Raw genomic sequence first — 16,747 nt, 5'->3', positions numbered from 1 at the left:
TATAAATTGCCCCCCCCCCCCCCCCCCGACCAGTGTAACGCATGATGTTGACATCAGACATCACATTTGTATACTTGTAACTCGCTTCTTTTATCTCGGAATATCAGCCGGGCTTCTTTGTGAAATCTTTAGTTTCGCTAACTCGAAACAAGCCGTTAAATAATTTTACCCGAGGCCGTGTCCGATACGGTTTCAAAACAAGCGCCGCCGGGGGTAAGTAGGACACGAGCGCTATGACTCTGCATTGTGATGAATTGTGTGTATGTGTGTTTGTGTGTGTGTGTGTGTGTATGTGTGTGTATGTATGTATGTATGTGTGTGTGTGTGTGTGTGTGTGTGTGTGTGTGTGTGTGTGTGTGTGTGTGTGTGTGTGTGTGTGTGTGTGTGTGTGTGTGTGTGTGTGTGTGTGTGTGTGTGTGTGTGTGTGTGACTTTAGAAAGTAGAAACCAAGTCAGCCCCAGCGGGCACCGGGTGTCTCCGTTGTAGATGATAAATTTAGCCAGCGCAGCACCATTGTTAGCCTGGTCTCTTTAACGTGCATCACGCAGCAGAGATTACACGCAAACACTCGCCTGTACGACGTTCATCCAGATCGAAAGAGGCGGAGGTGGGAATTGAACTCAGGATCTCTGGGGTTCCGCGTTGTCTGCTTGTTTATAATTTGCCTGCGCTTGCCTCGGTCTAACTTTCTTTCAGACATCATCCAATGGAGAACATTTCCGATGCTCATTTCGAGCAAGCCATCCCCATTTGAGTTTTCCGCGGGCATTATATATAACGCGCTTCGCGTCTCGTGCTCATGCGCCTATAAAGGCATAAAATAAAACAGAATGTTCACACAGGCGCTTCGAGAGTTTTGGTTGCGTGCTCGAGGAATGTAGAAATTACGACGACGCTCGAACGAATTCTCGAATTCTCGGCCGTCTTCTCGTGTGCCGACGTGCAGTCAGGCCGACTCAAAACGCACGAGTTCGCTTGCGCGCGCGGCAGGCAAACTTCGTTTCCATTTTAAAGAGGAAAAGCGGCTCAGTAGCTTCGACGGTGGCACTCGTAATCGCTTTCCTATCCGGGCCTAATTCTTTTTAATCTCCTTACGAACTTCCGGTTATATGTGGACGTTATTTTTCGGACCTCATTTGGTGTTGCCAATACGTAAAATCTCCCGCAGATCATGGGAAGTGCTGCTCGGTTTGAAATGACGTTTCTGGTTTAAGTTATTTTGGTTTGTCTTCTTTACTTTCGTCTCTTCGACTTCTCGGATAGATTCACCTTTTTTTATTTTTTTATTTTATTTTCTTATATGCTTATGTCTTTGTGCCCTTCGGAATATTAATGATTGGTGGTGCCGTAGATCCTATATCGCTTCCGCAGTTCGCCGCGAAGTGTTTTTTTTTTTTTTTAACCAACGGTACAGTTTTTAGTGACACTGTGACATTATCCGAATTTTGTCGAAAAGCGGCGTTACTTCCGCGTGTTTACTTTGATTTTCCTACGAAGAAAAGAAGCTGTTTTTGACAGAATTTTAGCGACGATTTGCCTGATACAACGTCGTGGATACGACGAACTGAGCTTTGTACAATTCAATTATCCCTTTAAGCTAGCACGCGAATCTGGAATGCCACAGAAAGCAAGAGAGGATATAGATCGTGTTAATTTGCTTTATAAATATAATGCTTAATCAATGAAACTTACCTGTTTATAAAAAGAAAAAAGAAAAATAAGCTGTTGGTAACGAGGATTTACGTCTATTACCTCCAATGAAGTTCCAAAGCCAGTCAGACTGTTCGTAACAGTTTTTAGTCCAGGATTTCTTTCAGCATTATGCGAAACGAAGCGTTGATTTTATATAAATAATACATCATTATACGAGTCAGATCGCCCCATACGGGTGTGCTATAGTCACAGCTTAAAAGTATCTTGCGATCGCTCCACCACAGTCTATATAATGTCTGGTTCGGTCGCCATTTTGGACTCGTGCATCCGAGAGTCAGCAACGACGTCCGCGTGACTCGCGATCGTTCGTCGCACGGGTACACAGCGGACCCGTCGGGATACTTGGGAGACGTCCGCCTAACTCGGCGTGAGTTCGGAGGCTCATCAGAAGGGATCCGGACGCATTACCGAGATGAGGCCGCGCTTTCACAGCGGGCACCATTTCCGGCTGGAAGCCCCGTGTTTGCTCAGCGCTCGCTCAGCAGCAGCGCGGACCTGGCGAGTTGTTCGCTGCCGCCGGGGCAGGGAAGAAGGCGGCGTCGTCTCTTTCGCCGAGGGTCGAGATCGACTTGGCCGGGGATTACCAAGCCGCCGCGGAAATTAATTTCTCCGCGGACCGCGGTGTCGGCGGGGGGCTCATCGCGGATGCAGGCTGTGCCGAGGCCCCGGGCTTTATCGGCCCTGCAGGGGGCTCGTTTGCTTATTCATAGCTCGAGGGCGCCGGGCAAATCCGTTCCGATTGCCGACACGGCCACCTCTCTAATTGCGAGGCCTCGACGAGGAGTAATGCTGGTCGACTCCCGACTCGGGCTGCCTGGCGATCGCAGACCAAAGTCTTCACTTCTCTCGTTGTGCACAAAGGGTCTGACTACGGGTGGTTCCCATGTGGCCGAGAACCCGGAGAGCGGGCGTTGCATTTAGTACCGCCGTTCATTCGTTGCTCGGATAGCCCCCACCTAGAACACCATTTGCTCTCTGGGGAGTAGGGAAATAGGTGTGCGTGGGATTGTGAGGGAGGATGCATGTAGTACGGCTCCCTCATTATCACCTGGTTCGCTAACGAGCATATATGCTCGTGATGTTTCTAGGTGTCAGCACCCGCCCGTAAGGGGACTTATCTCTTCTGAGTACGCAAGAAAATAGCGAAAGTTGAATGGTAGAGAGAAAAAAGATAGAGTGGTGACGTTATTGGTGGGAAGGCTGTTCTCCATTGAATGAAAGGAAGAGAAAGAAAGAAGAGAAAGCAATAAGTTAAGGAGAGAACGAGGTCTTGAAGTGACAACTCCGAACGGGCATTCTCAGTGTCAATTCATCAAAGGTGCCTTTAGAATGTTTTGTTTTATTTGATAACAAACGTGGAAGGAATTAAACTTTTCACAACATACGAACAACGTAGCACGACCTCTCTAGAATCATGGGCGCACGCGCAATGCATAAAAGCGCATTTCGCGAGATTGATATAATGGGACACGATGCCCCTTTATACAAGTAAGCTCTCGTTGCATCATTCTTGTTATCTAAATCGCCGCAGGTAGGATTCTAATAACAGGTTTATGGGTGCTCATTTTTTTAAACGAGAATAGAAACGTTTTTTCGTAGAAGCATGCTGTTTATGTAGAGGTGATCTTCGCCATCACGAGTAGATACCACTCCACGCCTTTGCGACCATATCTTGAACAATCACAGCCATACTTTCGAAAAAGCTGGAAACTGATAGATAATTGTTTGTCTTCTACTTTTGTATTTCCTTCACCTCCCAGATTCGCTGTGCGGCGTTTCGAGCACGCACCATGAGTGCCCCATGAACGAAGGTTGACCTCAGGCTCGGCTTGTCTTTCTTTTCCGAAATGGGCTTTGGGAGGTGCCAGGTTCGTGTCGACGCTCAAAATACGTACATTCACTACGGTCGTTGCTGACATTTGAGAAGTGACCGGGCGTCACCTGTTTTAGCGCTCGTGCCACGGGAGCTCCACGTGACCGCAGCGCCTACGTGATTCTGCGTGCTGTCTTACTTTCGTAAACGTCACGTAGGAAAATTGATCGAACGAGAAACAGTGAGACACGACGAATGAGAGGTTAATCTGGAAGCTCGTCGTATTTGGCTGTGCTCTGCTCTGATTTAAAGGAGCTACGCAACAATTTTTGTACTCTGCGCAAATACCGCTTAAAACGGATCCCTAACGTTAATGACCTATGAAACACGCGTTCGTTTTTCACCCCACGCAATAGAAGTCCCAGAAAAAAATTAAAGAAAAACGAGCAGCGTTCACCCCCTCAACTCGCAGCCAGAACAAGCGGCCACGTGATCTGGAGCCGATTATATGCCGCCAGTGTTGATCATAGCCACGCGCTGGGGTTGGCAAAGCGCAGGACACGCGTTGAGTTCCAGACATTGTTATGGCTCGGCTGTTGTCGTCGTTGCAGCGATTGGACACGGGTCACAACCCGAATGCTTCTCGAGCTAGCAATTGTCACGAGCCCAAGTCGAGTGCCCACGCAGTGCTCGGGTCCAATCTATGAACCGCATTCAAATATCGTCACTTGGGTGTACTGCGATCCCCGAGTTACGTCATCAAATTTTGCAAAGGAGAGATTGAATGAAAATGATCGCTTTTGTCCTTGAAATTACACCGCAACAAAGGAGTTTCTTGGCCAATGGCGTTGCGTGTGAGTATCCTTGAGTCCCAGGTGTGCCAGTAAGCTCGTGTAGAGAGAAAAACATTCCAATTGAATATCGTTGCACAGCTGCTTTAAGGCGGGAGAGACAGACATCTAGCGATAAGATAGATGGATGTTTGATTCCGAAATGGACTGTGATGAATGTGCCGAATTATAAATGAAAACACGACGAAAGTCTTGAAAACAGCGATGGTCCCTTCCGTCACAGAAACGGTGTCGAAATCTGCGTGTTTGAGCAGGCGTTATCGGCCGCCATTTTTGGTGGCGTCTTTGTGGTCAGTCAGTGTTCAGCCGGTGGTAGCCCAACGTTTCAATTGCAACACGTCGTAACTTTGTTTCGCCTTCGTTTGCAACTACATTGGAGGTGGTATAAAGGTCTGTTTATAATTGTTTTTAGAAAGTTTCTAAAGCGTTTGCTGATATTTCAGTAGATGGGGCCGAACGAACGCTCAATAGGATCATTGCGTCGCGTTAGTGATATTCACACTTCAAAAACACCAGTCACATGGTGCAGCGCCATAAGCGTCGAGTTTCTGGAATCTTGAGTTAAAATATGAAAGGAGCCCTGAGGAGGTTCTTGATGTCGCCTAAACATGGCGATAACTCACTCTTTTGCTCCAAGCATCCTAGAAATACCTAAATCATGCCGATACGTGGCCGATTTTCCTATTAAAAAAAAAAAAATTGCAACACACCAAGGTCATCTCCAGCGATGGGAAGAGCATTCATTGTGCCGGCAGCCGGGACCACTGTCAGCCAATAACGAGCGAAGGATCCTCGCACCTCCGACCGGTGGAACCGCGGGGTGATATCTCGCATGCCCGCGACTCGTTGCCTATATACAGCCTGGACTACGCTTCAACCCAGCAAGCAAGCGCTAAAAAGCTCCCGCAAAAAAAGAAAAAAATATGTAGTGCGTTTATTTTGAGATAATTGTCGCAAAAATAGTGCAAAAAAAAAATATATATATATAATACTGCGACGATTGTCGCAGTATTATGTTCCCTCTCCGTAAAAAAAAATTAACCTTTTTCGACTACTCTTATTTGCTTTTATCTTCTACAAAAGTATAAACATTTTCTAATAACAGCGTTTGCAATCTCAGCGAAATGTCGCGTTTTCATTGGTCACATGTCGTCCTGGCTGCCGGTGCAATGCTCCTCCCAACGCAGGAGATGATCTCGATGTGTTTGCTTGTTTTTTTTATAGGGAAATCTGCCGCGCATCGTTATGATTTATAGATTTCGATGCTTAGACCCCGCCGAGTGAGTTATCGCCATATTTCGGCGATCTCAGAAACCTCCGCAGGGCATCTTTAAGTTTGATAATCATTATGAACAATGAATAGCGCTGCCTGTTGTTCATAATAGCGCTATTGTCTCGTCTACGTGTTCTTGTCCTCCTTCGCGCTATTTATTGTGCTTCATCTTGAGTAGCATCAGCGTTCACCCTTTGCGTTGCCATAACCTTTATCTGAGACGGCTTAATGCCCGGCCAGAATAAAGGTAGAAGAGTCCTAGCACCGCGAGACGTCGTTCGCTAGCAATGTACGGTAAGGGGATCGGCCGAAGAGTTTAGGCCGAATCGAATCACCGATATGTTCCACGTAGCAATCCGAACACGGGAACGAGTCTGGAGCCTGCATCTGTCCCTTTTTCACGGAGGGAACACGGTGAGAGCAAAGTCCAGGCCCGGAAAGAAACAAAAATAATGGGAGAGCAAAGTTAATTGGCCAGATCTAAGCTGAAGACAGACAGAAGATTCGTAGTATTTTTTGTTTCTCTGGATCAATGCTTTTTTTTTTATATATTAAGTCGTGTTTTTTTCGCGATTTTTTCACTTTTGGACGGCGCCCCTCATTGTCTGATTAGTAATCCTGTCTGCGGGCCTAACAACGTTACGTCAACGCGGTGCGACTTTGTGCTGTTATCCGTATAACTTCGTTTTTGTTTTGTTTTGTTCTGTTCTTCTCTTTTTTTTTTAAGTAATGCGCTTGTTTGGTGTTTTTCGGTTTTCTTGCTGTCGTCATCTCAACTAGTTTGGGTCCTGCCTCCTTTTATTTTTTGTTTCATTAAGTCCCCTCAAGACAGGCTGTGTGAAACGAGCGTACACATGTCGTCGATTCGCTACGTACTGTGAATGTTCCTTGCCAGGCTAGACCGATGCGTAATATACAATTCCAGCTGCGGCTGCCCGTTGTACGCTAAGCTAAGGAAATATGTCCAGGGCTCCAGGGCCCCAGCAGTGTTGACCTAGGTTACGTCAACAATCATCAAACAAGTAATAATACACATGTGCCCCCCCCCCCAAAAAAAAAAAAAAAAAAAAAAAAAACAAGAAAAAAACGGGAATCGCAAAAACGTTCAGCCTTTCCACTCTTGTGAAGAAGGAAGACCAGCGGAGCTGTACTGGATACACTGTGTGCTTCTTCTTCATCGTCGTTTGTTTTTCGCGCTGTTTCCTGCAATGAATTTTCACCAACCCGCCCAACTATCCATTCTTCTATTATAGCTGGAAAGGTTGCCGCCATCTACGAGCGACGGCGGAAACCATACTTGTTGTGTGGTTCCCGCCGTCGATTATAGATGGCGGTAGCTATCCAGGTGGGTTTGTGTCGACATACACGGACACGATCCTCGGGAACCTAGCCCTTAACAGCTCCACTGTAAAAAAAAAAAAAAAAAAGAAAAAACAAGAAAAAAAAAAGGAATTTGCGAAAATTGTTGTTTACGCTTTAGAAAGACAAAACAAAAACAAACTAAGGTATTTCCTGAACGTAAATCAGAAACCTGATCTTGTTGAATGTATAACCGTCTTGCTTGTGCAATAGGTGTCCATGCGGAGTGAGTTTTTAAGAATAAATACAAAAGTTACGATAATAATCTCTGGAGACGGGCGACAAACGACAAACACAAATCTCCAAACTCTGCTAGGTGACTGGTGGGCGACCGAAAAAATCCGCCTGGTCCTGGTGTCGAAACAGGGACCTCTCCATTTCCAGTGGAGATTTTGTGTTTGTCCTTTGTACCCGTTGTTCCCCTTCTCCAGTGTTTATTATTGTCGTTATTGTCCAGCTCGCTTGCACCGTTGCATTAATTGCGTTATCATCAAAAGAACAAAAATGGCGAAATACTTTTTTCTTGCATGTTCTAAATTTTTTTTTCGAGCTCCGTTTGGATTTTTGCACACACGTGCGGAGAACACAGAAATGAGTACGCGAAGACTCATTTCCACGGCTTGCTTTAACACCGCGAATGATTAAAGCGTCTTCTCGATCACATCTTCGCAACCCTACCGAAATATTAGCGCGGCTGATTCGGGCGGTCCTTGAACGAGGAAGTTGGGCGCCGTTTACGTACCATATATATTCAGGTGGCATCCCTCAGAAGGGAGTTTGCGGCGCCCTGTTTACACGCCATGATTCCATCAGCGCCGAGAAAGTTTGCCCGCTCGCCGCCCGCGAGGCTGTATCTTCGCTCGTTCCCCTTGGCGACGTAATTTGGAGCGCTTGACAAAGTTAACGCGGTTAATTAATCTTAATTGGCGTTGCGTTTCCGCATTCTTTCGAAGCTTTCGGTGACGGGGGATCTCTCAGGAGAAGAACGGGGCAGGCGGAGATTGGGGAGGGGGGTTTGCACCGTTGCCATGGAGACCTGGCTCCCCGGGATCCGGACTGCAGTTCGCGGGCTGTGTTTGCTCTCGCGCAAGCTGAGTGCTGCTTCGGGGGATCCGTGTGTACCGCAAACTATTTCCGGAATACGCCCTCTTTGTTGCGAAACCCGGAAACATTAAATTGTTGCTCCTCTTGTTTGTTCGTTTTTTTTTTCTTCTAGGGGGTGGTAAAAAAAAGAAAAATAATGCCGCGGTTTCGCCCCTCGTTATACGAATTCAAATTTCGGTGCTTAAAAAAATCGCGCGTGAATTGTTTTAACTGTGTCTGTCCCAGTAAAGCGTTCCTTCAACACTCTCCCGCACCCGCTCAGTCTGATGGACCAGTGACGTAAACAAAAATGCTTTTGTCGTTGTTTTTTTTTTTTACACGGCTTTTGGTCTTCATTTGAGTGCTCTTATTTTATCATATTTTTATTAAAAATGCAAATAAGGGGGACACGATCTTTTTTTTTTTTTTAAGCGAGGAGACTAAAGCCGCGGTGCCATTGCCAATACATCATACAAACTACAGTCTGCAGACAGTCTTTCGCGTTCCTCGCTCGTATGATGGTGCTTCGACGTTAGTCATACAAATCCAGTCGGCAGACATGTTCGAACATGCTTGGAACATAGAGGGTGCGAGTCCACTGTTCTGTCAAGCATGTCTGCAGCGACGCCCTGTCTTGTTGTCTGATCACAGCCTCCTTAATACTGACAAAACCTGGCAGATCGTCACGATAAGCGGCCTCCGAAATCGAAAAGGTAGAGCAGCAGACAACGGATGAGAGGAGAGCCACGAGACGGGCGCCCCGCTGCGGCGAGACGCCGAAACACACTTCTTCCGAGCGATGGAATATCCGCTCGTGGTCCTCGCGTTCCTCGTGCTACCGCTTCTTTTCTCGTTGGGTTTGGAAACCATGTTTCGGGTACTCGCCGCTGCAAAGGCTGTGCGCTGACGTCCAGGTTCCCCGAGAAATGCTCTCTGCTACCAGATTCTCGCGCTCCAAATCCGCTCTCTATGGCTCTGTCGTCGAACTGCCAGGCTTTGTGAGGATAGAGTAGACTATGGTCTGATGCATGAGCAACGTGACTACGACATTTTAAGTCTCGACGACAAATATCCCGCCCACGAGAGGGACGAGGCGCAACTCTCCTAATCTCTTAACCCGGATCATCCGGTCAGAAACCCGAGAAGAGCCACCGCGTTCCCGCTCATTCGGTCCTCGTTTATTCGTGCCCCCGCTTTTATTTGTTTCTTCGCATCTTGTGCCTCTGGGAAGTTTCATCTTTCAGAAGCCGTTAAAACGGGTCGTGTTCACCGACTTTGCGTCCAACTCCAGCCGCGCGGTAGCTTCTCCGGCTTGTCTGTTCCGAACGCGCGTCAGTTCCCCCCACCCGAAATTGCATGGACGCACGACCCAGTGATGTGATTGCTGCGCCATTTGCGCCAAACTGCGCCTAGATGCGTACCCGGCTACATCCTGCTACATTTTACCAATGTGAGAAATTTGCGCCAACGTTGCGCCAAAACTTAATTTCACGTTAATGATACTGAAAATATTATAGCTCAGGCCTCGCTGCTCGGCCGGACCGTTACGATATGCTTATGCGAATTCTCAGAGCTTTTCAGTATCGTCTCAGATAACGTACTATTCGATCGCATTTCGTATGAAAGGCTGACAGTGCTCGGAAGTTTCGCAATAATTCTCATGTTCGTCGTCTGTTTTGCTGGAGAATTAGTTGGTCTCGTTGAGTGCGCTTCTCCTCGCGCACTGGTGTACTGTAGAGAAGAGAAAACCGCAATGCAATCATGGCGATTTTGCGTGTCTTGCTTCGCCGCAGTACACCACCTTGCTAAGGGGAAAGCACTCCCCCAGAGCGAGACGCGACACAATGGACCTTTTCCGAGAAGCGTTCTGCGCACGCGCGAGCGCCCGATGCCAAGCGGCGGAAGTCGGAACGAAAAATCGAGGAAATTCGGAAGGAGGCTGTATATCAGCGACTAGAACACGTAGCTGCAGCATATATATAATTGTGTTACACAAAAAAAGAACGTCGACGGAAAGGAAAACACGACGTTTTGGTGGACGCCACGGATGCTCCTCTTTAAAGTCGCGTTGGGCAGGCGCCGCTGCTCAGAGAGCGAAGAAACTGGTAGCGTAGTTCCCATTATCGATTGGTAGCGCAGGTAGGTCACTTCCTCGATATTTAGTTCGTGCAGCCACCGCCTGGTGCCGTCGGTATGTGAAAAAGGTCCATTCCTGAATACGCATTTGACTCGTGTGTATGGTAGACTACGGTATCCTGGCGGTACCTTTTTCCAATTCGAGATTTAGCGAGGATACTTCGGTATTGCAGGAAAATTTATATGCGCTCTTTCGTACGTTTATTAATGTATGCCAACTGATTTGTTTAGCTTTCACTTTTATATAGATGTGAGTAAATTAGAACTAAGTTGGCAGGAACAGTGGATAGAAGCTCGGGAACAACCTTAATGAGTTTGGCGGGATTGCTTTTAAGTTTTGTTCACATGCCGTTTTTGTTATGAAGTTCTACACATAAAATGTAATTGACGTTCATAATCAAATGCCAAGTGCTTTGTTTTTTATCCGAATTATAAATTGCTGTTTTGTTACGACCTTTAGAACTCGAAGGAACCATTAACTTATGGGCTCTATATTATGGTATTATTTTAGTGGGATTCAGCACCTAAAATAACCATTCACAACTGTTTGTGCTGCCCTTCTTCACTCCCCTTCTCACCCTGTCTGGTGCCTCTCCACGCAACTAAACGCTAGTTTTGTGTTTGAGGGACTCACTCCTGCCGTTCAATTGATGCTAACTAAGGGTTGCATGTAAGTGAGAAGGCAACGTGGACATTGCCTTTTAATTGGACGCGCCGACACATTAATCTTTGCATAATGTCTGCATTAATATGAACAAAAATGTTGCTACAAAAGTTATTTTGGCTGCTCCAAAATTGGCATTCGGCTGCTCCGAGAGCTGCTCCAAAATTACTCGGACCAATCACATCACTGACGACCGCGTTGTCATTTCTTGCCTGGTACTTCTCCTACCAGCCGAATGTGTTAATTGCTTCCTCCCATTGTTGGCTGCGTTTTTACCGGTGCCCGTTTATTTATTGATATATGTATTTATTCTTTTTGTTGCGTTCATATATTTGTGCAAGCTCTGTGTTTGGACGACGCCAGCAACCGAGTCCCAAACGCAACTTCAGAGGCAAAAAAAAAAAAAAAAAGAAGCGAGTGAAAGGGAGAGCCTGCCTTGACAGCTAGCGCATGCGCATTAAACGGCGGTCACGCGTCCCGCTCCCGAACAGTGAGCGCGAATCACTCGTTTGACAGGTTAGGCGTAGACGGAATTTGTTTTCGCTTTCTCTCTTCCCCTTCTCTTGTTGTTTTCTTTCTTGTACGCAGTTATTAATACATATATCTTCCTTTTTTTATATATATATAATGTGCGTTTTGTGTGCGGCGAGCTGCGTGCGGTTGCGAACGTCGTCGGCGCTCCCGGCGTCCGGCCTCCCCCCTCGGCGGCTGTCAGCCCACGCTTCCTCACAGGACGCCCCTGTCGCGCTCTCCGGGAAGCCCGGAATTCTGCGTCCCCGTCGCGAACCTCGCCTCTCTCCCCGCGTTGCTCTCTCTGCCGACTGCCTACGCGCTGGGGTGTTCTCTGTGCGGCGGTGCCATTGGATTACCTTTTATCGAAGCTATATTGTGTAGCCACCACTCCGACTAAGCATCTCTCGGCATGAACGGTCGAAGTAGATGCAATATGCGCGTGCCGTCTTTGTGCCATGCTGTTGGTCCTTCCCACTTTCTCCGGCCGAGAAGAACAATTTCGGTGTTGTTTTCTTGCGCAATCAGTAGCACGGCCGCCACAGCGGGCGCTGTTCTTACGCGAGTGCATGGCAAGTATAGATGGCACACAGTTCAAAAGTATGGCTCCCAGAAGCAGTCCAGCCTACTATACAGTGTTACCGTACGTATGAAATGTGTTCGAGATAAATAAATTGTTTCTCCCCAGCTCCGCGAAGAACCATCTAAAATGCAAGGTCAGCAAAACGTTTTAGGCTAGCGATGAGCTCGCAGGAGCCGACGCTTGGCCGTCATCGAACGTTCCCTGCACGTGCCCGCTTGCCTGTGCGCGATGGACGGAAGGGGCACGGCCGGGCCTCATATCGGTTCGTGGCGACGTGCTCCACGCGCATCCTACGTTCCCGCGCAAATCTTTTCCCAAAGCGGGACACTCGCATTCCGGGCGCGCGCCGGGTGGGCGGAAGGCGCGTGCCTCGGAGAGCTCTCTCTGATCTGGGGCGCGTCGAGATGCGCGAGAGTCCCTTTGCGAGAGCACGCTGTGCAGCCTCCCGACTCGCTGCGTTTCACCTTACGATGGACCAGGGAAGACGCTAAGAACCATCCAAGCCAATCCAATGCCGCGTGACTTTCACTTGACCTTAGGGAAGGGGCAGCGGCGCCCGGGGCACGTGGTCACGTGGTGTGTCCGCGGCGTTAAATTGGCTGGGATGGCCCGTAGCGCCCGCTGCGGCCCGTCGTATAAGGTAAAACGGAGTCGGTATACGGTTTGCGTGAGACGTAGGCGAAATTCCGGCGAGGGGCTCGCGGTACTTGCTTGCGTCTGCCCGTGAACGCGATTTAATTTGACTGTCCATAGCGGTGCTTCATTTAGTCTACAATCACGGTTTAATGCGTTACTTTTCCCGCCTGGTCCGGCGTCCGAGTCCCTCGATGACGGCTGGCTATAGGACTATGCCCGCACGTTTGGCACCGGGCTCTCCGCCCGAGCTCTGGCTCCGGTCCCGCACCTGACGGCACTCGGGGCACTCCCCGAGACGTGCTCGGCCCTCCCCGGCTCCGCCGTGGCCCTGCCCAGTTTCCATTTCCACTTGGGCGGGCCCCCGATCTCGATGCCCGTGGCAGCTGCTCTGCCAGAAACACACTCGCTTTCTGTCTTGTTTCTCTTCATACCGCCTCGTCCCTTGTTATGTATCTGCGCTGCTTCGTTGTCCTCGCGGCACTTTCGCTCGGCACGCCCAAGCATCGGCCGTCCTCTCCGCACATTGGCCTCCTTTCCCCCTTACCCCTCTTTCTCTTCGGAGTGTGCGGCTTGGTGCGGCACGAGCTGTTTGTTTTCTGCCCCGAACGCCCGATGGAAGCAAGCACTACCGTGCTTCGTTCGCTCCTGAGCCAGACAGTGGGTTAGAAGCTACGTTCCCCTTGGGCCAGTCGTACGCTTACATTTCGCCTCGTGATCACGCTTCCGCTTAACCTACTCGTATAGAGAGCGTGGTCATGTGATGAAAAGAAGGCGGTCGATTGGTCCGGCGACCGTGTAGCTACCACCATGCTGTCAGCTTGGAGGGAGTAGGGTGCGTGGGCATGCAGGTAGCTTGGCTCGCTCGGCTCCTCCGTGTTTGTGCGGTTTCGGGCGGTGCTGGGGGATATTTCGGATGGACCCCCGACGTTCAGCGTGAGGAGGCGACCGCTCACGGCGCCTTCGCACCGTAGACGTGATCGATGAACACGAGAGGTGTGTGACGCGGCTCTCCGTTTAGCTTTCGCTTTTTTTCTTGTTTTTTTTTTCTTGCGTTTGTGATGGTTTTTTTTTTTGTTGTTGTTTTTTCTCCAACATTTCTGCTCATGGCCCACCACGTATAGTGCTCCGAGTGTATAGCAGAGGCCGGTGCTAGACATGGCGAATCACACAGCATGGTCGGCTTTGGGGGGGGCGTCTCGAAAGGCTACCATGGTCTTGCACAAGCTGGCACACGGGCAAACCGTCACGTGGTCTATATTGCGATACGAATGCGAGGATTATTATACATTTAAAAAAAGGAAGGAAAGAGGGGAAAGGGGAGTAATGTTAGAAATCATGATTTCAGGGCATTTAGCGCGGAAGGATGACCGCGTTCACGAACCCCCGAGTCACCATGACAGACTTTTAAACGTCGTGCCGGAAGCGTCGCTGTATGCCCATTCACTGCCGAAACCTTCCCAACTGGCGCTTTATGAAAATGGTGGATTCTTCGGGTGATGCCGGCTCAAACTATAGTTAAGATATATTTTTATTATTTGCGCTGCTAGGAAACAAACAAAAAATTTCAAATAGCGTTGAGATTTTTTTGTTAACATTTTTTAGCGCACGTGGAAAAATTTATTACATACGCACTTTATCATATTGTGACACCTGAGGTTGACGAGTTTTGCTCTACTGTTCGCACCCAAAACATTGTTAATACTGTTCGTGTAGTTTGCTTCGGAGAGAATAACAGTAAAATTTCTGTCTACGTCCAGTACTCTTCCTGAATTACGTATCACCATCGCCTAGTCCGCGCTGCAAGCGGTTGTAGTATATATGGACGGCTTAATTATCCCGCGGGTTTAAGGCATCATACGTCGCGCACCACTGCGAGAACAGTTGTCCGGGTTGTCCGCATTATGACGGTAAAGGGTTCCGGTTGCTTCGAGGGAGGATGATTCTCCGAAATGAGATATATGATTCCAGCGCTTATTATCCCCACGTTACAACGATGTTTACTTTTTTTTTTTCTTCTAAAGCCTCAACAAATGTGCCGCCTGTTATTCGTCGGTTTTAGAAAATACATTTTCGTGTTTTAGCTAGAATAGGCTCGATTCCGAATTGAAAGGCTGAGAAGGAAAATCGGGAAGGCAAATGTGAGGTACGCGCCTTTTAGCGCCTCTGGTCTCAGAGAATGGTTTGATGCATTCGGTTTAAGATATCAAATAAATGTTTACCTGTTCGCGTGCTAAGGCTACCTGGAGTGGGTACTAGAGTAGCGCTCGTGTAAAATAATTTTATATCAGACTTCATTTTTTTTGGTGATTTTTAGGTATGCACCGATTATGTTCTCACCTCATAAAGGACCACTTTGGTTGGTATGTCGGTCACGCCGTTTTTCATAATATGCCATCTCGTCTCATTTGCTTTGTAAAGACATTTCACCTCGGGGTAAGTTTCTTTTTAATCCCGAAGTAAATTTGTGATGGTCGACTTAATAACGAAATGACGCCAGCACTCTATAGCTGTGGGAGAATGCCTTCACTGCCGGAGAGGCTTTACGAACCGCCCTAAATCACACAAATAGAGATTAACTTTGATATATCTGAGTAGGAAATTAAGACAAACAGTTGCGACAAATGAATGAACGGTCGGATCCGTTAACAAAAGTAGCGCAAAGATTTTACCGCCTGGCTGTTACCGAAGCGCTCGTTGCATAGGTGCAAGAAACTTGTGAACTAAGCTTTCGTGACTTTTCATGGTGACGTTTTAGGCTCTTGGTTTTCAATGCGACAATTTGTCGAGACTTCTCGCGACCAGGCGTATGAACGAAGAATGTCTTAAAACATTATTTGGCTTCGGATGTCGCTGACGGTTTTCCTCCGTTTGTGTTTTGCAGAAGGATTACGGGAGTACTTCAGCAAGTTCGGGGACATCACAGAGGTCATGGTCATGAAGGATCCAACGACACGGCGCTCTCGGTGAGTCAACGTTTTTTGTTGTACGCGGTTCGGCCTGCCGCTGAAACAAAGAAACACGCACACCGACCAAACAACGAAGCTAACTTGACCCGGTTTGAATGTTTTCATTGAGAGCGCCAAAGGGTTGAGCTCCTTTTCCCATCGTTCTGAACAAGACCTGCATAATTCCACTTAGGAAAGCTGCCTGATTCGAATCTTGACTGTCCCGAGATATATACCTAAAATCAATAAAACTACCAACTACCATTGAAAAAAAAAAAAAAATTCTCGCCATGTAAGAACACAGAACCGAAGAAGATTCCCTCTTTGTGTTTCTCCCTTTTTAATGGGAGGGGTATGAATACTTTATTAGTTATAAATGGCGGCTTCTTCACCTATACGCCCGCCAGAACTGCCAAACGAGGTCTTTTTTCCAGATTTGTTTTTTTGTTTATTGTTTTGTTAAAAACGTAATGTGGATTCTCTTGCGTTAAATAATGTAAATGTCCCAATGCCGAAAAGAAGGACGGACGTGTCGTAAAGGAGATTAAACGCTTTGCGGTGGTGCCTATTAACTATTTATCGAAATTAATCGAAAGCTAATGGGCGGGATGTGAAACGGATCAATTTGGGTGGCGGTAAACACGTACCGATTTTTGTAATGTAAAGATGTCCATAAAAGCGCTATGTATGGGCAAATTCATAAACGGCCTTCGTTATGGGCTATACAGGCGTGTTTAAACTGAAAAACGATTGACTTCCTTCAAAAAGAAAAAAAAAAACAAAAAAAAAAACATAACATCGCATAATGGCGATGAGGTGTCGTACATTATATTCGCGCCATTACTTTTATTATGTTCGCAACAACCTGCTTTAAACTTAGTTTATTGCGCTATAAACTTTCCAGGCGTTTGTGCGAGAGAACCTGTCTGAAGATATCTGAATACGACTTGTCTGATTTAGCCTGACAATGCAATGTTTGTTTTTGTAATGCTCATTGCTAGGGCGTGCGAGATTGAGAAGACTTGGTAGGCTATGGTCATTTCAGTGTTTTCGAATTTATCGGGGAAGGCATTGAGGTATTTGGCGTTTGTTTCCTTGGGCGTCCGTCATAGCGGTGATCTGTAAATTTATGTTGAACGTATGCAGATATGGTAATTGTACTTCTCAAAGAACACTTTATT

At 47.5% G+C, this 16,747-nt stretch overlaps 1 protein-coding gene across 14 annotated transcripts in view; it reads left to right on the top strand.

Moving 5' to 3' along the window:
* Nucleotides 1–16,747, top strand: part of LOC8038614 (RNA-binding protein Musashi homolog Rbp6) — a 632,232-nt gene that overhangs the window by 109,759 nt on the left and 505,726 nt on the right. For all 14 annotated transcript variants that reach the window (XM_042290732.1, XM_042290733.1, XM_042290738.1 and 11 more), the window contains exon 3: nucleotides 15,503–15,584. In XM_042290732.1, the coding sequence (XP_042146666.1) occupies nucleotides 15,503–15,584 (82 nt within the window). The remainder of the gene's footprint in view (nucleotides 1–15,502; nucleotides 15,585–16,747) is intronic.

The sequence above is a fragment of the Ixodes scapularis genome, unplaced genomic scaffold, assembly GCF_016920785.2.
Source record: "Ixodes scapularis isolate PalLabHiFi unplaced genomic scaffold, ASM1692078v2 PGA_scaffold1__304_contigs__length_218370807, whole genome shotgun sequence".
In the NCBI taxonomy this organism is placed as follows: Eukaryota; Metazoa; Arthropoda; class Arachnida; order Ixodida; family Ixodidae; genus Ixodes; species Ixodes scapularis.
This window is presented reverse-complemented; position numbering and strand designations above follow the sequence as displayed.